Source organism: Odocoileus virginianus, chromosome 27, assembly GCF_023699985.2.
Source record: "Odocoileus virginianus isolate 20LAN1187 ecotype Illinois chromosome 27, Ovbor_1.2, whole genome shotgun sequence".
NCBI classification, from domain to species: Eukaryota; Metazoa; Chordata; class Mammalia; order Artiodactyla; family Cervidae; genus Odocoileus; species Odocoileus virginianus.
Window position 1 is genome coordinate 33451670 of NC_069700.1, and position 23244 is coordinate 33474913.

Here is a 23244-nt window from a genome sequence, read left to right on the forward strand (position 1 = left end):
GCCTGTTCACCACTCGTCCCCAGTGCTCAGACTCTCATCTGCTACATGCTGAGCACTCAAAATATTTGAGAAGGTACAGCAGGATGGAGAGGAGGGAGAATGGAAGAAAAGACTTCTGTTTATGATTAGAAATATGAAGGCAGCACAGTGTAAAAGATAATGGCCACTGTGAGCCATAGTTGCCGGAGTTACAGGAATTGATTACGCAATAATAACTTGCCCTATTCTTTTCTCCCCTCCAGATATGAAATTGGCTTAAATGCAAGAAAATTCTAGACAAGAGTCAGCAAACCTCAATCTGCTGTCTGTTTTGAAAATAAAGCTGTACTGGAACACAACCCTGCCCATTCGTTTATGGACTGTCTATGGCTACTTTCACCTTATGTGGCAGAACTGGGTGGTTACAACAGAAACCGTATGGTTCCCAAAGCCTAAAATATTTACCAGGTGGCCCTTTAAGTAAAAGTTTTTAGAGTCCTATCCCAGACCCAAACAATATGTTCTATAAAAAAATAAATTAAAATCAAGTCCACTCACAGAAGGGCTTCTGTGGTGGCTCAGATGATAAAGAATCTGCCTGCAATGCAGAAGACACAGGTTTGATCCCTAGGTCAGGAAAATCCCCTGGAGGAGGGAATGGCTACCCACTCCAGTATTCTTGCCTGGAGAATCCCATGGACAGAGGAGCCCACTCACAGAAGTTACTTCTGAATTAAGAACAGTAGAGAATAACATTATAAATCAACTATACTCCAGTATAAAATAAAAATTAAATTAGAAAAATTTCAATACTGAGGGAAAAAACTGAACTACTTTAAAGAGTCAAGTTTTATGCCCCTACTGAGGAAGACTCTGGGCTGTGGGTTTCTCAAGAGTCTTACCTTCACCCTGAAAAGTAAGCCACTCCTACTGGTCACAGTGGTCATGATCTGGGGGACCCCATGTCCTTTTCCCGCCTCAGCCAGTAAGAAACAATCTCAGGGCTGAAGAATAAAGTAAAGCCCTGAATCCTCAACTTCAAGTCACAAACAGCAATACCCTCCATTCTCCCCTCCTACCAAACCTTTTCTCTCCTTCCTTACTTTTCAAAAGTCCTGCTCAAACAAGAACTCTGCCATGAAGTCTTCCTCGGTATCTCGAGCTTGAATTTAATCTCTGCTTCTTCTCCATAACTTATTTATACTCTATTATAGTATCTGTATCACTCTGTCTTGTTTTATAAACAGTGAACAGACAATTCATTCAAAAGACTCCTATAACTCACGTTCTGCTAAGTATGATCATTCTAGTTTGGAGGACAGGTACCATCTTATCTTTAGCACCTTCCACTGAATAGCTCAATAAACATTAACTTGAAAGGTCTTCCTGTAGTAAGACTTTTCAAGCAGCTCCACCCTTCTGTCTTGCCCTCAAAAATCTAGAATGACTACTCTAGTGGGAAGTCTGTATATATACAAAAAAAGTTAAGAAAAGTTGCTTCATTTCATATGCAAACGCTCATCTTAAATGCTTACACTATAAAGAGTATACAAATACAGTGTGATGACAGCATATAAGGGGTACAGATAAACAGAGTTGGTATAGCATGACAGTCGATACTTAGGAGATTAGTAAACACAGTGCAAAATAAAAACCTACTTAGTAGCTAAAAGCACTTGCATCAAGAAAGTCAAAGCTGCAAACTTCAGAAGAAATCACCATTGGTTCTCCAAGAGCTGGCAAATCCATTGAAATACAGGTCAGTCTTCCAATAATACCAGCTACTGTAAGGCCACTATAATTTGTCCAGGCAGTTAAGGCCAGAAGGAACTTCAAGTAACTATATAAGCAGAGCAAAGGAAAACTTACCACATTATGACATATTAGTTATTTCCACAGCAAGCCATCCTTCTTACCACGTTTAACCCTGTTTTTCCCTACATAGCAGATGTTTTTATTGGTAGTTAAAAGTGTGTTTTAATTGTAATAATCATAATGTTAAAATTTTAATTATAAATCTCCTGATTCTTCCTTAAACAACTTAGGCCTAAGGTTACTCTTTAGGTCCTCTATAACAAAAGTAAGAGGTAGCCAGAATAAGTAGGTGAGGAAAAAAACCTAAGGGTAATGGGTTATTTGGAAGAAAGTAAAAGAGAGAGAATCTACTCACTTCTAAGTGTTCCAGGCAACTCCCAGGAGATTTCTGTAGGCCAAAGAGTTGAATATACTGAGAGGTAGGCTAAGTCCCATTCTAGTCCATCCTGTCTGTCACCAGAAGAATTTCCACAGGTCAATATTCCACCTTTGCCTCATGGATTTTTTTTTAAAACTGCTGCTCTTAAGCAGCTGTAGTCTCAGGTTCTACAAATGGTCCTTTTAATTTGTCTATTTTGATACTGTTTACGAGCAGCACTTTTAAAAAAATCCATGAGGCAAAGGTGGAACACTGGTCTGTGGAAATTCTTCTGGTGACAGACAGGATGGACTAGAATGGGACTTAGCCTACTTCCTTCTCTTCTCAGTCATCAAATAGTCATTTTCACTGTCATACAAGGAAGATCTCTTAAGGTGCTTTAGGTTTGTGGAGAAACCTGAGAATTCCAGCCTTTTCAAATGGGGGAATATAATCTCAAGTTAGAGAAGAAAAGGCAAGAAGTAACCTAATATTTTTCTTCTTCAGTATTAGGATACTTGCTTTTAGTGTCTGAAGGTAAACTGTTGTTGTTGTTTTTAATGAGAAGCTATTTGAAACCAACATCTGAAAGAGAGGGGTAGATGTGACAGGAAGGGATATACCAGAAGTTTTGGCTCTGCTAGCAATATATTATCTTGTAATCTGGGCTACATATACACAGGTGTTCATTTATTATTTCCTAGTCTTTTTGTATATCTGAAGTAGTTCATAAAATGTTTGAAAAAAAATCAAAAGAAGAAATAAATGAACTAGAATTAAGGAGCAAATTTAATACAGAGAAAATTCATTATGGAGTAGGGCAGCAAGCTGATGGCAAAAACCCCATTATCTTAGTTAATGTCTTAAGAGTACCATTTCTATAAAAACGAAAGAAGGAAAGAAAAGTTTTACACACGAAGGAAATTCATTTGATTACCTAGAAAAGGAAAACAACAGTGAGCCAAGGCTGAGACTTCTGGAAGGGAAAACAGTATTTGACAGGTCATAGGGCTATGAAACTCTTATCTTTTCCTTAGGCTGCAGACTGCTAAGCATTAGTAGTAACATTTCCTAACTGCCTTATTCTTTTCAGAGCCAGTGGCTTTTGAAATAAGTTAGCACTATACCTGAAGAACACATGCTGTGTCCTCACTCTCTTCTAATATAAAGTTTTCTCAGGTGTGTTCACTCGATATATATATATATATATATATATACCTAGTCAACTAGACTAATGAGGAAGGGCTCAATTCTTAAATATAATTAGCTTTAAGACAAAAATTAGTGTATCTTATCTCTTTAGGGAAATGCTAAGGATTATTAACAACTAGTAACAAAGGAATCTTGGGAATTCCCTGGAGTCCAGTGGTTAGGACTTGCACTTTCACTGCTGGGGCCTGGGTTCGATCCCTTATAGCTGGGGAACTAAGATCCTGCAAGCCATGTGACCCAAAAAGAAGATTCTATCAAGAAGACTAATCACAGAGGGAAAAAAAAAGAAAAAAAGTAGAATGGGAAGATGACTTGTAGAGATCTAAAACTGCATAAAATATCAATAGTACATGTGATTAAATTTAAATGTAATCTAAATAAAATCTAATAAAATTTAAAATTCAGATCAACACTCATAAAACTATGAATAGAACTCCCTGCCATGATAAAGAGTATTTATGAAAAATGCAGAGCTAAAATTATAGTCAGTGGTGAAAGACTGAAGGATAAGAACAGGACAAAGCTGCCCACTTTCACTATCGCTATTCAACCCTGTGCTGGAAGTTCTAACTAGAGAAATAGAAAAAGAAATAAAAGCATCTAAACTGGAAATGAAGAAGTAAAACTCTCTATTTGCAGATGACATGATCTTACATGTAGAAAAACCAAAGAATCCACAAGTTATCAGAGTTCTCAGCTTTCAACTGTGCAAAGTTGCAGGGTACATCATCAACAACTAAAAATCAGTTGTGTTTTTATACACCAACAATGAACAAATCAAAAAGAAAATTAAGAAAACAATTCCATTTAAAATAGCATCTCACAGATGCTAGGAAAATACCTAGGAATAAATTTAACTAAGGAGGTAACAAACTTGCCTACTGAGAATTATAAAACATCACTGAAAGAAACATGCCGCAACTGTTAATTCTGTGCTCTACCGCCCAGGAGCCACCACTACGAGGCCCATGTGCAGCAGCTACTGAAGCCTGCGTGCCCCAGAGCCAGGCTCGGCAATGAGAAGCCCCCACAAAGAGCAGCCCCCACTTTCAGCAACTAGAGAAAAGCCAGTGCAGCAACAAAGACCTAGCACAGCCAAAAATAACAAATAAATAAAATTCAGCCTTCTTTGTAGACATGTTTAAAGCCTACCCTCAAATTCATATAAAATTATAAAGGAGCCAAAGTGCCCCCCCCCAAAAAAAAAATCTTGAAAATAAGAACAAAGTTGAAGGACTGACTGACTGACTTACTATAAAGCTACCATAATCAAAGCAGTGTGGTACTGCTAAAAGGGTAGATACATGGACCAATGGAATAGAATTGATCTTTGACAAGGGTGCCAAACCTATTCAATGGAAGAAATAAATAATTTTCAAAAAATGGTCCTGGGACAACTGAATGTCCATATGCAAAAGTATAAAGCTGGACCCCAACCTCACATCACATACAAAAATTAACTCAAAATGAATTAGAAACCTAAGTATAGGAGATACACACATAAAATTCTTAGTAGAAAATGCAGTAAATCTTCACAACCTTGAATTTGGTAATACACTCTTAGAAATGACACCAAAAACATGAACACAAAAGAAAAAATATGTTGGAACTTCATAAAAAAAAAGCTTTCGTACATCAAATGATATTATTTAAAAAAATGAACAGGCAGCCCACAAAATGGGAGAAAATATTTGCATATCACATATCTGGTGAAGGCTTAATATATAGAATATATTAAAAACTCCTAAACATCAACAACAAAAAGACAACCCAATTAAAAGGTGGGTAAAGGTCTCAAACAAATATTTTTCCAAAGACATACCAACAGTAAACAAAGGAAAAGATACTCAACATCATTAGTCATTAAGGAAATGCAAATTAAAACCACAAAGAGATTCCACTTGGTATCTCTAGGATGGCTATAATTTTAAAAAGCGGGATGGAAGGAAGAAACAACTGTTGGTGAAGATATGGAGAAATTGCCCATACATCACTGGTGGGCATGTAAAACGGTGAAACTGCTGTGAGGAACAATGACTGCTCTGCTCCTCAAAAAGTTACACAGAGAGTAACCTCATGACCCAACAATTCCACTCCTAGATAATACAGCCCACAGAAGCGAGAGGAGGAACTCAGAGAGGTATCTGTCTGTTAAGTGCTCACTGTAGCACTATTCACAACAGCCAAAAGGTGGAAACTACCAAGTGTCTATAAACATATGAATGGATAAATAAAGTATGGTATAGCTACACAATGGAATAGTATTCAGTCATAAAAAAGAATGAAGTTCTGATCCATGCTACAATATGGATGAGCCCTGAAAACATGCTAAGTGAAATAATTCAGACACAAAAACACAAATATTGTGTGAGCCCGCTTAATATTAAATATTTAGAATAAACAAATTCATAGAGACAGAAAGTAGAAGAGAGGTAACGAGAGGCTGTACGAGGGACTAGGAAGTTTTTGTTTAATGGGTACAGCTTCTGTTTGGGGTGATGAAAATGTTTTGGACATAGACAGTGGTGGTAGATGCACAATTTTATGAATGTAATTAGTGCCGCTGGATTGTATACTTTAAAAGGATTAAGATGGTAAATTTCATGTTGTTTATTTTACCACAATAAAAAAATAAAGTGGCAAATTATATGTGAAAACACTTGACTGCAAAAATATTTTTAATTCAACTTCTAAGTTCCACTGGCCATATTTTAAGTATTCTATAGCCACATGTGGCTGGTAGCTACCAACCACCATATTGAACAGTACATACATAAACCACTTGTAAGACCACAGAAAGTTCTGTTCAATAGTTCTTATCTAGAAGCTAAAACCACCAGTTCCAAATGCAAGATGAATAATAAATGAGGAAAACAGGGAGCAAACTGTGCACTCAAGTAAAGAGCACACTCCAGAGGATGCCTTGGCATTCAGCTGCGTTTTAAAATCATAAATAAGCAGTAGCTGTGTGCCTTTCTGAGCAACAGAAGAATGTGTGGGTCCAGCACATTCTGCAAAGGTTTTAAGAAAATGAGTTTTAGAAATCAGGAGAACAGGCATCAAATAGAATATTGGAAAGAAATGGAGACCTGAGGCAGATAGATTTCTATCTATCTTTTCTGGGTTCTTTTTTTTTTTTCTTTTCTGGGTTCTTATAACTTCCTCATCTATAAAAACCGGGGGCCTGACTAGATGTTTTTTAGCATCTTTTAGATCCCCAAGTGGATAATTCTAGATTCTTAACTTTTATCTCATTGGTACCTAAAAAAAATAAATAAATAAGGAAGAACTACTACATAACTTTCAATCTGAAAGATTACAACTGAAATTCAACTTGGTTAATTTAAACTCTAGTTGTACTCAACACTGGATGCACACTAGAATCAACTGGGGACTTGAAAAAGCAACAGAAAACACTTTCCTCTCCCCTTGTCAGGCAATCAAAGCTACATCCACACAGATAGCAACTGACAAGAAGGGAGTTATGTATATTACAAATACAAATCTTCCAAATTTGAGTTTCCTGATCCAGGAGAACATCTGCCTGAAAAGGAGCCAAGTAGAAAAGAAACAGTGTATTACTAAAATAAAAATTTTGAAAAGAATTCTCATGTATTAAAAAGAGAATCTCCTAGTAAAAAGCTTAAATGCTAGGTTTTCTACCTAAAGCTCATAGAGGGAAAAGAAGTATGCATAAAAAGGAACACTTCTTACAGAGGCTGAAAGTTAGCATTTTAAAAGGGTCAATCCATCAGTAGGCACTTGTTATTGAGACAGAACCAAAGGCACACACAACTGCTTTGAAACCTTTATACCAGTAGCCTGTCAAGGGGATCCATCCTTTACTATCTGTTAAAAAATTTAAATAAAACAAAAAAAAATAGCCTTTAATGATTTATAAGTAGACAATAAAGTGGGAAAATGGAGGGAGAAAATCTTCCCAAAGATCACTGATGAGGATGATGGCTAACATCTACTGGCAGGCCCTGTTCTGAGTCCCTTCCAGGTCATCTCACTGAATTCTCACATGAGGTATGTACTATTATCAGTATTTTACAGTTAGGGAAACCAAGAGACAGGTTAGACAACCTGCTCAAAGTCAGGGCTGGAAGTAAAAGAGCTAAGTAATATCCACCCTGGAAGTCTGATTCCAGAACACGTGCTCTAAACTAGTATGCTTTACACTCCGTGTCTCTCCACCACCTTGTGTGTCTATGTAGGTACGAGTGTCTGCGACTGACTGTACAGATACAGAAATGAAAGGAAGGGGCGGGAGGAACAAGAACATCAGAGCAGAATGCACAGGAAGACAGAGTAAAGAATGGGACACAGAGGAAAATGAAAATCATAAAATGTCCCTGATTCTTTTAGCTTAGACTATAATGTGAATGTCAAATTTCTAAGAAACAGGTATAAGGCAAATGAAACAAAGGACAAAGGGGAAACATTAGGTATTAAAATTAGAATCCGGGGATGAGAAGGAATAAGGTGAGCCATATAGGGAAATTATACTCTATCAATCCAGTAATATTCAGAGGGAAATGGACAGCTGAGGAAAGAGGCTTTTCAGTTCATTAGCAAAGTACATTCTAGCAGAAGATAGTGAGAATATGTGGATTGATGAAATGAACATCACAGTCACCCCAGAAGTATGATACCAACTGTAAGCCGGTAAACTGACACTCTGGTTTATAAACTCAGTCTGTTTGCTTAAGTGAGATGCTAAAACAGCTTTTAGGTCTCTAATTGTGATAGAACACAGGAAACGGCAGCATCTCTAAATGCTCAAACTGGTGGAGAGCGAGTCAAACGAATTTTACAAAAATCTTCAGATCTAATTCTAGATATAAATTTAAAAATTCTTTCTTGCCTAAACATCTTCCCCAAGTGGAACTGATGAGGGTTACGACAAATCACATTTTGATGATATTATTACTAAACTGTGAAGTGGGCATGCAGCAGATAGAAAAGAGACTAAAATAAAGGGGTCATGATAAACTATGAACTAGACAATAAATCTGCAAGTGAATTAAAGTTTGGTTTCAATCTGGGATAAAAACAAAGTCATGCTGAGGGGAGACAAAGGTACACGGCAGGGTGACCTTATCTTCTTGCTTTTGTTTGTTTTTAAGCAACAAATATAACAAGTCAGCAAGTATATCATTACAAGGACCAAATACCGCCTTTTTAATATGTAAACCAAACATAAAAGCAAGATATCCCTGATTTATAAATGGTTATCTTGTGCTCACTGAGTGTTGGTACAAACAGACTTAACCAGTCATTGAGGTCTAGAACTTCTCACCAACACACAGTCGCAGAATGGCTGTGGGAAGATTAATAAGGAATCTGCTGCAAAATAGATGACATATGAAAGATTTTAAAGGTTTTCCAGATTATGAGGAATTTTTCCAAATCATAAACGTAAACTGAAGCCTCTTTCTTGGCACGGCAAGATACTCCGCAGCAGGGCAGATCTCACAATGGACGACAGAAACAAGTAACTGAAAGTCCTTCCCAGAGGTAAAAGCGATACACTTCCACGGACACTACAATACAGACAATAAACAAGTACCCAAAACTTTTTAAAGGATACGGTCTGTACCAGGAAACAACGTTCTTCCAGTCAACAGCTCGGCCATTATGCATCCCACTGACCAAATATCAACTGGCAAAATTAAAGAGAAATAAAAGTATATACAAAGTCACTCTTACCAAACTTGGCTACAAATGGAACTACAGCTAGGGCTGAAATACTCTAATTAATATTTAAGGAATCTGAAGTTCAACTCATACTCAACATTTTTACAGAAATAAATAAGCTAAAACCTTCACCACAATTAAAGGGCTTCACAGGTGGGCTAAGTCAAAACACAGTTACGGCAAGAGAAATAAGCCGTTCACAAAGGGGCAGAGGTTTCTTGCTGGTAGAAATGGTGGATTCTCCCAAGTAATATTGAGAGCTAATATTATGAACCCAATGTCTTCAGGTAGAATATGAATATGAAAGAACATGTTCAAAATAAGTAAAAACCCAATTAAATCACAGAGTCTGAAAATCCCTACTTTCTCTGAGCAACTGAAATATCCTCTTTTTGTAGACTTAAATGTTTCCTGAGGGAAGAAAAAGAATGTTTCCTTCTACTCCCCCATCCCCACTTCTGGGAACCCCAAATATACCTAACATGTATTAATAAGGCCCTAAGTAAGCAGTTCAAGGAGTACCTGTCTGGTTGTAATGCATCCAGTTCAGCATGATCTCAGGGGCCCTGTACCACCTGGTGGCCACATAGCCTGTCATTTCATCATCTGTATGTCGAGCCAGTCCAAAATCCAAGATCTAAGGGAGAGGACAGAAGCAGGCACTGAACAGTCCAACTCTCAAGGCTTGTAAAGCAGGAGGGAAAAAACTGCAGTGCAAATTAAAAAGCAAGAACAACAAAGCATTTGCACAACATATTTCCTGGCCCATGCTTAGAATGCATGGGGACACAGCAAGAACTTAAAAAAAAAATGAAATTACAAAAAAACAAAGCAAAAATGCCCTGCTTTTGCATTTACCCAAGAGCATATATGTGGAAAATATATGTTCCACACAAACATGAATATTCATAGCAGCTTTACATAGCTCTGAACCGAAACTGAAGCACTTGTGTCTATCAGTTGTTTTGTTTACTTGTCAAGTTGTTTCTGACTCTTTTGCAATCCCATGGACTGTAGCCTGCCAGGCTCCTCCGTCCATGGTGTTTCCCAGATAAGAATATTGGAGAGGGTTGTCATTTCCTTCTCCAGGGGATCTTCCGACCCAGACCCAGGAATTGAATGCGTGTCTCCTACACTGATAGGTGGGCTATTTATGGCTGACTCACCAAGGAAGCCCTGTCTATAAATAGGTGATAGATAAACAAATTGTAGTACAGTCATAAAATGGATCTACTTGGCAACAAAAAGGAATAAACTACTGATACACACAATACAGATGGATCTCAATAATATTACACTAAGCAAAAGTCAGACACACACTGAAAAATACTGTATGATTCCACTTGTATAAAACTCCAGAGAAGATAAGCCTACTCTTCAGTGTCAGAAAGCAGATCAGTGGTTGTCGGAAGTAGGGGTAGAGGGGTGGGGACTAGCTAGGAAGGGGCACAGGGAACTTTCTAGAGTGAGGGACATGTTCTTTATCATAATTGTGTTGGTGGTTACAGAGCTATATAAATTTGTCATATGCACACTTAAAATGATGCATTTTATTGTAAATTTTGTTTCCAAAAAATTGAGTAAAATGAGAAATGAAACAAAAAAATTCCAGAGCTGCTTGCTCTTTATAGATTATGTCTTATTTGAATTATTTTGAAAGAGTAGGTTTCTGCCTTTTTTTTCTCTTAGAAACTGATATAATCCCATAAGTACCTCAAAAGGACTGCTTTCTAGATATTCATACTAGAATTCTCCTTTTTTATCACTAGTATATTAAATTTCTAATTTAACTTCATTTTAGAATGAAAACAAGATACCTGATACTACCTTCAATATCACTCAAACTAAAGCTTACTAAATTTCCAGTTTAAATTTCAAAGTCTAATGATATTCCTAAGGACAATACAATATGAATTTCCAGATAAAAAGTCATGGCTTTATAAACTCATTCCCTTTATAAATTTGCCTGGTTAGTCAAACATATAATTACAAAGTGAAACAAACAATTACTAATGTCACTTCATCCTACCTTCAGCTCACAGTCTTCATTCACAGCTAAATTACTAGGTTTTAGGTCCTAGGAAGCAAGAGAGGACAGGATCAACTTCATGATGCTTGGTAAATTCTCTCCCTAAAGGTAATGATGAAGAGCTAAACAGAAAAGACTTGATCCAGCTATAAACAATTTCCATTCTAGAGTCACTACCTAGTTCTAATTAGCCTTAAGTAGGTAAACAAAACAAAATAAAAAACCTATACATCCTCATTCTCTAATTAGTTTAAACCTAGTGTAAAGCTGCAATCAGTCAATATTTCAATGGCTAAAATGCTTAGACTACGATCTTGCTAACCTCCCCACCCACCATCCCAATTATGTAATCAAAATACAATACCTACCCTGTGAATTATGTCGGCTGAATGTATATACTGTGAAAAAGCACACACACATACAAAAAATAATCAGTGAAAGAAAAAGTTATCTCCAATCTCCTATCATGTTATATGACATGTCTGAAGTACATTTTTACTTTTTTATGATTCAATAAGAAATGTTAGGATTAAGAGCAGGATTAGAAATCAGAACACATAATTATCAGTAGTCTATAATCTTATTATAACTATGATTTCTATACCATTAACTCTATTCACAGAGCTGGAGTATGAGTGAAATAGAGCTTTCAACCTACTTTCTAGTGGGTGCTCTAGAGCATAATAAGGACTCAAAGCTGCTAAATATTAAAGGTGGTTTAATTTGAAAACATTGTTTATCTGCCCTTTCCACAGGGGCAGATAATCCCTTTGAGGATATTTTCCCCCCTTTTAACCCCCAAATTAACCCCTTTGAGGATATTTTCAAAGTTTCAACATGACACTCAACACATATCAGATTACATTGAGAAATTATTATTAATATTTAGATGTAATAATGAAGAGTCCTTAACTCTCAGACATGCCTATATAGAAGTATCAAGGGGGTGGAATGATATGAGGTCTAGACTTGCCTTAAAATAATCCAGGGTTTAGGGGAATATGAAAGGAACAAGATAGTTGTATGTTGGTAATTGTGGTTGCTGAGTAAACACAGGGGTTCATTATACTATGATTGTACTTGTGATTGTCGTATTTGAAATCTTCCATAAGAAAAGTTTTGTTTGTTTTCCCTTAAGCCCTAAACAGAAGGGAGAGAGGGAGAATTCATTTCTCAAAATTGTTAGTCTGTACCTTGAGACCTCTGAGAATCTGGTAGATAAGGAACTGAACGTGGTCATCTGTAAGCTTCTGGCATTTCACAATGTTGTTCAGATCTGCCCCCATGAGATGGGTCACCAGGTACCTAAAAATTAATGGAGAGTTAACACAATCATCCAGAACCCTAAGAAAGCTCTGATCTTCCTAAGACCGTCAGAAGTCCACTCAATAAGCACCACAGTGACAGCTAAAAGCTTAGTAACTACTGATGGGGGGCTCACTTTCAACATCACTATTCTAACTTTACTGCCTGTCGTCTATTTTTCTAAAAATTTTTATACTTGTTCCAACTTGCCATCTTTTCCTAGGTTCTCTAAAGGAAAGAGAAGAAAAAAAAAAAAAAAAAAAAAAGCAGGGACTTCCGTGGTGGTGGGGGCTTCTTTGGTGGCTCAGTTGATAAAGAATCTGCCTGCAATGCAGGAGACCTGGGATCGATCCCTGGGTTGGGAAGATCCCCTGGAGAAGGGCATGGCAACCTACTCCAGTATTCTTGTCTGGAGAATACCATGGACAGAGAAGACTGGCAGGCTACTGTCCACAGGGTCACAAAGAGTCAGACACGACTGGAATGACTAACACTTTCACACTTTCTGTGGTGGTAGAGGGATGAAAATCTGCCTGCCAATGCAGGGGACGTGGGTTGGATCCTAGGCCCAGGAAGATCCCACATACTATGGGCAACTAAAGCCTGTGAGCCGTAACTACCGGAGCCTGCGTGCCTAGAGCCTGTGCTCCACAGCAAGGGAAGCCACTATGAGAAGCTTGTGTATCACAATGAAGAACAGCTCACAAGTAGAGAAAGCCCTAATGCAGCAACAAAGACCCAGTGCAACCAGTAATAAAAATAACTATTAAAGAAAAAAAGAAAACATGGAGATTAGAATGACATACGTGTTTCCATCATTTTCTTAAAAACAGTATTACTGCATGAGAAATGTACACTATAACTAAATGCATGGCCATATTTTTAAATCCACTGTTAGATTTTCCACCTCATATTGCATGGTCTAAAATAGGAGTATCTTCAAATAAACTTATTTACAAAACAGAAACAGACTCACAGACATGGAAAATAAACTTATGATTACCAAAGGCAGGGGGGAGGGATAAATTAGGAGTTTTGGGATTAGCAGATACAAACTACTATATATATCTGAATCACTTTGCTGTATACCAGAAACTAACACAACATTGTAAATCAACTATACTTTAGTTAAAAAAAATAAAAGTATCTTTAAATTTTCAAATTATAACTCTCCTTTTTTAAGGAATGACTGGAAAAAGGATGCTGGCCACTGACAATATTCCTGCACTTACTTTTAATGAAATATTTTATCTACAAGTTAAGTCAGGCATTCTAGAACTTCTCCTCACAGGTACAGCGCCGGGTATTTTTCATCCTGTCCTCACATCACAGGATTAGGGAATGATCCCATTCAAGTCCAACAGGTTTACCACAGATATTCTCGATGCAATGCCCTACCCACTCATTACTATATCACACTGCTATGGGAACATAAAAATCACAGTCAGTACTAAACAAGTGGAATTTTTTAAAATTCGGTTAGGTTTTATCTACTATGAGAATCATTATCCATTCCTGAGGCAGAATGTATATCAGCTGAGCTATTAAAAAAGAGGTTGATTTCTCTTCAATTACTATTTTTTAAAATATATTATTTTTGTTTGTTTTAGGCCACCACATGGCTTACAGGATCTTAGTTCCCCAGCCAAGGATTGAACCCAGGGCCTCGGTAATGAAAATGTGGATTCCTAACCACTGGATTGCCAGTGAATTCCATTTTTATTTTTGATAAATTTGGATGAAAAGAAACCAAGCCAGCAATTTAAATATACTATTAATGTCTTATATAGCTATATATGTGTATGACCTGTCTTTACACACACACACACCCCCCACTATATTTATTACTTTCTTTCCTCAAACAAGAATTAATTTTCTTTTTTCTGTTTCTTAATTTCACTGTTTGCTATTATGGTCAGTTCACAATTTCATAAAGAGCAACAGAACTTAGCATAGATGTAACCTTAAGTGAGATCTTAGCACTTCACACACATATATATATATTTTAAAGATTTTTCATTACTTATTTACTGTATTTGTGGCTACATTGGGTCTTTGTTGCTGTGCATGGGCTTTCTCTGGCTGCAGCGAGCGAGGGCTACCCTCTTTGGTTGGGTGCGCAGGCCTCTCACTGTGGTGGCTTCCCTTGCTGCAGAACATGGCCCTAGAGCACAGATGCAGTAGTCGTGGTACACAGGCTTAGCTGCTCCATGGCATGTGGAAGCTTCCGGACAAGGGATCGAACCCATGTCCCCTGCAGTGCAAGGCAGATTCTTAACCACTGGACCACCAGGGAAGTCCAGCACTTCATATTTTTACAGCTTGCATGTTTGTTTATATTGCCTTGAGGAAAGATAACTCTAAACGTCATTTAAACTATGCTGGATGTTTTGAAATGTTTTCATAAAGGTTGTTCTGACTTAAGAGATGTTCCAAGCTCAACATAACATAACCAAAGGCATTAGTGCTTATTCCATGCCAACTACTATTTATTATGCCTGTGTCTCATACACTCTTCCCAACAACTCCGTAAGTTTCATTAGTATTACCATTTGCAGAGAAAGAAACAGACAAAACAAGTATATATTATCTGTTCAAGGTTAAAAGAGTGGTCATGTCAGGGGCTAAATCCAAAACTGTTTGATCTCAAAGACCATGATCTTATATCACAGCCCATAAAGCCTTCAAGTTCTTTTAGATGACACAGAATTTAAGTCAAGGGAATGATTTAAGTTTTACAAATACTGTAATATTCCATCCTAATCAGTCACTGTATTTTTAATCCCAAATTGATACACAATCCAGTGAATATGAGAACACTGTGAAAAACTGGTTAATACTGTGGAATCAAGACTTCTCTCAGAAAATCTGGGATAATAGTTGCCATACCCATAATAAAAATTTGCAAAGCTCAGGTTAAGGAAAAGGGAATCTAATTTTTGTTTAATAAGACTGTTTTGCAAATAATTACATTTTATGACATTGAATAGTGAGAGGGTTATTCTTTCAAGTTTCAAAAATATTTTATTTTTGAGGAGAAAAGGTAAACAAAAGAAACACTGTTCTATGTGATTCTAACTAGAATCTACCTTAATTTGTCTTGAAATAAAACCTAAAGATCTTAAGTCTATAATGGCAGTGCTAGTTCAGAAAGGTGTTAAGCAGTATTACCAAAGCAAACATAGTAATTTTAAGTCTAAGTATTATGTTTAAATAGTTACCAACAACTCAAGAAATTCTATACAGTCAGAAGACCACTGACTGCACAGCCTGAGAGAGAGTATGCTTTTGGTTGGAATATTCCACCACTATGTAATTCCCTTTAAAAGCCCTCCCATCAGAGACCGCATCCATTTTATCACTAAAATTTCCAGACAGCGAGACTGTCAAGACATTATGTAAGTACATAAGGTTAATCAGTCTATACAGTAATAATTGTCAAACATTGCTGCTAGGCTCTAGTCAAACCAACTGAACCACATTATTCATGGCAGACCTGTCTGGCAGGAACTAACCTAATCACTACATGTTGTTTCCACGAAGCCCAGAAGACCAATCCAAGACAACCAATTGTCAAATTCCAACTCATCACATACAGAAAGGTTTTCGAAATAAATTTTGCAACAGTGGACAAAAGCAAGTGTCATGAGAAGTTACCGAATGCTTACGGAAGACACGTCAACTTTTAAAAGTAGTGAACAAGGGAGTGGGAGGAAAATATAGGTAGGCACATTTTAAATAAGTCAATCCCAAAGGAGCATTAATAGATGCCACATAATTTCTACAGTATTAGTCCCTGGGAAGCAAATTTAATTACATTTTAGTCAAGACATGCCTATTATTGTTGGTGTTCATGCATGCGTGCATGCTAAGTGGCTTCAGTTATGTCTGACTCTTTGCGACCCTATGAACTGTAGCCCACCAGGCTCCTCTGTCCGTGGGGATTTTCCAGGCAGATGCTGGAGAGGGTTGCCATGCCTTCCTTCAGGGGATCTTCCCAATCCAGGGATCAAACCTGTGTCTCTTACACTCCAGCACTGGCAGGCAAGCGCCACCTGGGAAACCCCATCAGTGTTCATACACTTCCAATAATTAAATCCGACCAACAGCTGGAAAGCTATCTAGTTCCCCTCCACATTTAAAAAGGAATTAAGTAAGTAGGACTTTATTAGACTGAAGGCTGAAAATATGATTTCACAGCCTAATGATACAAATTCTGTTTGCCACTTTTCTTGGGAAGATGGTCTCCTTTAAACTTAAACTATAACTATAAAAAGCGTAAATGATCATTTCTCAAAGTAAAATGTATTGTAACAAAAAGGCAGAACTCTACAATAAGTGGTTTCCAGTACTCTCTAGACAGCACCCCTTTCAGAGCTTCATTTATTAATCACTTCTTGGAAAACATACAACTGTCAAGACTCCTACCCTACTGCCCCCACTCCCCCGCCTTTAAAGCATAATACAATCAGAAAGAACCTATGTAGAAAAAAATCTATAGTTTGGCATTTCTACTTCTGTCAGCCCTATTCGACAAAGAAATTATCAGAAAGGGAAAGCAGCATATCCATATTAAAACAAAGTATTTAAAATAATCACAAGGATTGACAATTTGTAATGACATGCTTCTGAAATACATCCAGTGATTCTTCGGTGAAAGCAGCAGATACAGTGATTCTATAAAAATGAAAAATAGATCATCTCACTCTTCTCAAAAGGCTTCTCTTTCACTTAAAGACAAAATTCCTTTCAGCAGCAGATAAACCCACACATGAACCAGGATCTTGTTCCCAATAATCCTCCTCCTTTCTTCATCTGCTTCTCTCCCCGGCTCTCACTTAGCTCCACATTGGCCTCCTTACTCCAGCCATGCAGGCCCCCTTGCCGCAACTCCAATACAGCATGCAGTCTTCTGCCTCAGGACCTTTGCACTGGCTCTTCCCTCTGCCTGGAGTGCTCTTCTCCCACACATATACAAGTCTAATTTTTGTATCCTCAAATTCTTCCTTAAAATTCACCTACTCAATGAGGTCTATCCTTCAGTTCAGTCACTCAGTCATGTCTGACTCTTTGCGACCCCATGAATCACAGCACACCAGGCCTCCCTGTCCATCACCAACTCCCGGAATTTACTCAAACTCATGTCCATCGAGTCGGTGATGCCATCCAGCTATCTCATCTGCTCTGTCGTCCCCTTCTCCTCCTGCCCCGAATCCTTCCCAGCATCAGGGTCTTTTCCAATGAGTCAACTATTCGCAGGTGGCCAAAGTACTGGAGTTTCAGCTTCAGTGTCAATCCTTCCAATGAACACTTAGGACTGATCTCCTTCAGGATGGACTGGTTGGATCTTCTTGCAGTCCAAGGGACTCTCAAGAGTCTTCTCCAACACCACAGTTCAAAAGCATCAATTTCTCGGCACTCAGCTTTCTTCACAGTCCAACTCTCACATCCATACATGACCACTGGAAAAACCATAGCCTTGACTAGATGGACCTTTGTGGACAAAGTAATGTCTCTGCTTTTTAATATGCTATCTAGGTTGGTCACAACTTTCCTTCCAAGAAGTAAGCATCGTTTTATTTCATGGCTGCAGTCACCATCTGCAGTGATTTTGGAGTCCCAAAAAATAGTCTGACACTGTTTCCACTGTTTCCCCATCTATTTCCCATGAAGTGATGGGACCAGATGCCATGATCTTAGTTTTCTGAATGTTGAGCTTTAAGCCAACTTTTTCACTCTCCTCTTTCACTTTCATCAAGAGGTTTTTAGTTCCTCTTCACTTTCTGCCACAAGGGTGGTGTCATCTGCATATCTGAGGTTATTGATATTTCTCCCAGCAATCTTGATTCCAGTTTGTGCTTCTTCCAGTCCAGCATTTCTCACGATGTACTCTGCATATAAACTAAATAAGCAGGGTGACAATATACAGCCTTGACGTACTCCTTTTCCTATTTGGAGGCAGTCTGTTGGTCCATGTCCAGTTCTCTGTTGCTTCCTGACCTGCATATACGTTTCTCAAGAGGCAGGTCAGGTGGTCTGGTATTCCCATCTCTTGAAGAATTTTCCACAGTTTATTGTGACCCACACAGTCAAAGGCTTTGGCATAGTCAATAAAGCAGAAGTAGATGTTTTTCTGGAACTCTCTTGCTGTTTTGATGATCCAGCCGATGTTGGCAGTTTGATCTCTGGTTCCTCTGCCTTTTCTAAAACCAGCTTGAACATCTAGAAGTTCATGGTTCACGTATTGCTGAAGCCTGGCTTGGAGAATTTTGAGCATTACTTTACTAGCGTGTGAGATGAGTGCAACTGTGCGGTAGTTTGAGCATTCTTTAGCATTGCCTTTCTTTGGGATTGGAATGAAAACCGACCTTTTCCAGTCCTGTGGCCACTGCTGAGTTTTCCAAATTTGCTGGCATATTGAGTGCAGCACTTTCACAGCATCATCTTTCAGGATTTGAAATAGCTCAACTGGAATTCCATTACCTCCACTAGCTTTGTTCGTAGTGATGCTTCCTAAGGCCCACTTGACTTCACATTCCAGGATGTCTGGCTCTAGGTGAGCGATCATACCATCGCTCACACCACAGAAGCTGAAGTTGAATGGTTCTATGAAGACCTACAAGATCTTTTAGAACTAACACCCAAAAAAGATGTCCTTCTCATTATAGGGGACTGAAATGCAACAGTAGGAAGTCAAGAAACACCTGGAGTAACAGGCAAATTTGGCCTTGGGGTACGGAATGAAGCAGGGCAAAGGCTAATAGAGTTTTGCCAAGAGAACGCACTGGTCATAGCAAACACCCTCTTCTAATAACACAAGAGAAGACTCTACACATGGACATCACCAGATGGTCAACACCAAAAGCAGATCAATTATATTCTTTGCAGCCAAAGATGGAGAAGCTCTATACAGTCAACAAAAACAAGACCAGGAGCTGACTACGGCTCAGATCATGAACTCCTTATTGCCAAATTCAGACTTAAATTGAAGAAAGTAGGGAAAACCACTAGACCATTCAGGTATGACCTAAATCAAATCCCTTATGACTATACAGTGGAAGTGAGAAATTGATTTAAGGGACTAGATCTGATAGAGTGCCTGATGAAATATGGACAGAGGTTCATGACACTGCACAGGAGACAGGGATCAAGACCATCCTCATGGAAAAGAAATACAAAAAGGTAAAATAGTCTATCCTTACCATCCCTTTTAAAATTGCATCTCTCCCCCTGCCCTCACACGCCCAATAATTTCTCTTCCCTGTTCCACTTTTCTTCTTGTCCATAGCATTACTGCCTGCTAAATGCTATCTAATTTCCTCTTTTACATGCTCTTTGTTTACTGATATCTATGTGTACAATGTTCAAGGAGGACAGGGCTCTTTTTTGTTTCTGCAGTATCTAAAGTACCTAAAAACATTGTCTAGCAGATATCAGGCACTCAATTACAACTGAACTGAATTGAATGACCCAGAACTCATATAGCATTACTAGTAAGACCAGGCAAGGGCATATCTTATTGAGATACTCATGCCAAAGATCTTATCTGGTAAACAGACCAGACTATTCTAACGTAAGGGGTAAAAGCACCAGCAGCCAGGTAGGCAGCTTAGCCAGTTTATTTCACAACAAACTACTCTCCTCATTTGAAATGGAGATTACTGAAAAGGTGCCCCCTACATTACCTACAACAAACAAATCACACTCAAAATGTTACCATATGGTCTATATTCCAGGATAAAACAAAAAAGCTAGTCAAAAGAGAATGCACTGGGCATGCAGACCACTAGATTGACAGCGAGTCATAAACTAGAAAGCACAAGGTTATTTATTCATTCAACTGCTCCATCAACAAATCCTTATTGTCAAGCACTGGGAATACAACAGTGGAAAAGACACAGAGTTTAGATGGGAGGAAGGCATATACACACTTGTAATAGCGCATGATTAGAGCTATAAAGGGGGCATCAAGGAGCTGGAGAGCACCGGGAGGGCTACAGCCCAGGATTATGAAGCAATTAATTAGGGAGAGCTTTCTTGAGGGTCTCAAACTAAAAGCCAGACCTTGAAGCTGCCTTACCTTTTTACGACAGCTAATCTGAGAAAAAGAGGGCATCTTACTAATTGTATCAGACAAAAACGGAATGGTATTTTCTTAAAGGATATATATTTGTTTAGATTTCAAAGGTGAGTCTGCAACAACACCTACATGCTTTACCAACTCTCTATGCTCATTTTAGCAGACCTCTCTGATAAGGATATAAACTTCAAATATAACTGTCAATACAGATAACTCATTCATCTTTATCCTAGATTGTTTCTGTTCCTGTATTACCTATCTTGAGCACTCAACCTATTTTCGAAGAATAAATATTTCTGTAAGTTCAAGCCACTGGGCTAGGAATTTCTTTCAGTGATGGAGGAAAGCACTATTTCCAAGCAGATAACGCCAATTAGTCTAATTAGGAAAACAACTCTCCTCTGCTACACACATATACACACATACAAAATCAGAATTTAGTAACACAATTTTTATCCAAGTACAAAAGAAAAATTAAGGATTATCTACTCCTTTAATTGCCTCCATTTCTCAGAAATCTCTTTTTTCTGTATAATTTATGCATTTCCTTCTTTGACTATCTGGAATATATTTCAACCTCTACACCCAATCCTTACTCATCTATTTCTTCAAATACAGTTATTACCTTCTTTAGAGGTTTTCCTCCACTAAGGTTCTCTCATAGTCTGAGATCACTTAATATTCCATACACTGCTATGACATGGCCAATTTGACTTTGTCCTTTAAGTTGTTTTAGGTAAGCATTTATGCTTCATCTTATTCATGAGACCATATGCAACTGAACGCCTTTAGTTTTGACATCGTGTCTATTCAAGAAGGGTCAGCAAACATCCAAATATTAGAGCTCCGGATCAATAAAAATGCGGTTAGAATTAGAGCCAAAAAGAATTAAGATATGTACAATTTTATTAGTGATATTATATAATTCAGTTAATCTCTCTCAACTTCTGAAAATTTGTAACTACTAAAGACTCAACAAGAAAGAAAATAAACTCCCTGCTCTAATAACAGAGCTTGCAAGCTAGAGGGAGCAGACAGACAATAACAAATACATGATGATAAAATCTGCTAAGAACAAAGTAGCATAAGGAGTAGGCCCCGACAGTGTAATATTTCAGCTAAGATGGTAAGGGGGGAAAAAAGCTTCTGATGAAATGACCTTTCACAGTCTTGAAGGAAATGAAGGAGCCAGTCATGTGGATATGTGGGGAGAGTGTTTGAAGTCAACATTAGAAACCCGGGCAAAGGTCCTACTGAGAATGTGGACGTCTGTATTCAGGGAAGAATAGAGAAGCCAGAGTGGCTGGAATGGAGAGAGTGAGTGGGGAAAGTACTGGATGAGGTCGGAGAGTGTACAGGAGCAAACATCATGCAGGATCTTTCAGAACTACCACACTGTATTGTGTTTGGTCATTTAAATTGTTCTTCTCTCCAATTAACAGGAGTCTCAATCTATCATTAAGGATCATGTTTATTTGCTACATTCTCCATAGAATGAGTACTTAAATATAAATCTAAAATATCCTTTACCTATTCAGTACAATCAGCAACTTTTACACTGATATAAAAGGCTACACCTAGTGGTCGAACAATCATTTTCAGTTAGTGGAAGGCTAAATAAACTAGGTAATTATCTGTCCATTGGCTTTCACTGAAACAATGGCTGCTGGCTGACCCTGTCACAGGTCTTCTGCTCAATCACAGTGGAATCTAAAATCTCACTTCCACACCTCTTTTCACAAACCAAGCAGAGATAAGGAACTGTAACAAGGCGGGGGTAAACAAACCCTGGATGGGGAGTTGTAAAACAAGGGGGAAAATGGCAGAAAATAGTAGGCAAAGACTGTTTTTAACCTAACCCTTGAGTTGTTTACACTAAGAGTCCAAAACTCTTCATTGTCTAGTAAACTTTTTTAGTATATGTGCTGCTGAAGCGAGCACACTGTCTAGTAAACTTGATCAGAGAACCACGACAGTTGAGAAGAGGCAATGTCACTGCAGCACAAAGCTGCAGCTGACTCTATGGGTTACATTCTAATACCGGCTATTTCAAGATTCTGGATTTCTATTGGCAAGTAAATATTTGCAGAATGCCTAAGGCATATACAGGGCTTCCCTTGTGACTCAGACAGAAAAGAGTCTGCCTGAGATGCGGGATACCCGAGTTCGATCTCTGGGTCAGGAAGATCCCCTGGAGAAGGAAATGGCACCGCACTCCAGTATTCTTGCCTGGAAAATCCCATGGATGGAGAAGCCTGGTGGGCTACATGGGGTCATAAAGAGTCGGACACAACTGAGTGACTTCACTAAGGTATATACATGCCACCTCCTGCTAACTATTACCATCAAGAAGCAAACAGAAATGTCTAAATGATATCTAGTCATTAGAAATATCTAGCTATATCTTATAAAATTTTGTGATCTGTACAACCACATCACATGGCAGTCAAGAACAACTTGGAGTACTCATCTTTTAATGCCACATTTTCTAAATGCCAGGTCTATCTATCAGATTCAGTAACTGAACATTGTTTATAATGATCAAAACTCACTACCTGTTTATGATTCCTTTCTCAAAAGTATAGTCTTACAAATTAAAGTACATAGGGTGCCTAAATTAACCAGAAATTTAAAATTCAGTAAAAAGTTGAAGTATACGATAAAAAAACTGCTGACTGAAATGTAAAGGGACAGATACACACAAGACATGATTTAAAGCCAACTATAAATATGCAAAATTGAGATTTTAATTAGCACAGAAAA

The 23244-nt window shown here is 38.0% G+C and overlaps 1 protein-coding gene and 1 long non-coding RNA gene across 4 annotated transcripts in view; both read right to left on the reverse strand.

The window, feature by feature from the left end:
• The window catches only part of MAPK14 (mitogen-activated protein kinase 14), a 72671-nt gene that overhangs the window by 15457 nt on the left and 33970 nt on the right, over positions 1–23244 (reverse strand). For all 3 annotated transcript variants that reach the window (XM_020875792.2, XM_020875791.2, XM_020875793.2), the window contains exons 4-8: positions 12290–12401; positions 11465–11494; positions 11097–11144; positions 9590–9704; positions 8961–9032 (exon numbers count right to left, since the gene is read on the reverse strand). In XM_020875792.2, the coding sequence (XP_020731451.1) occupies positions 8961–9032; positions 9590–9704; positions 11097–11144; positions 11465–11494; positions 12290–12401 (377 nt within the window). The remainder of the gene's footprint in view (positions 1–8960; positions 9033–9589; positions 9705–11096; positions 11145–11464; positions 11495–12289; positions 12402–23244) is intronic.
• LOC139031452 (uncharacterized) lies at positions 1079–8954 on the reverse strand. Its single transcript, XR_011483944.1, has 2 exons — positions 2150–8954; positions 1079–1819 (listed from the first exon to the last, which is right to left on the reverse strand). It is a non-coding gene; the product is annotated as an uncharacterized lncRNA (long non-coding RNA).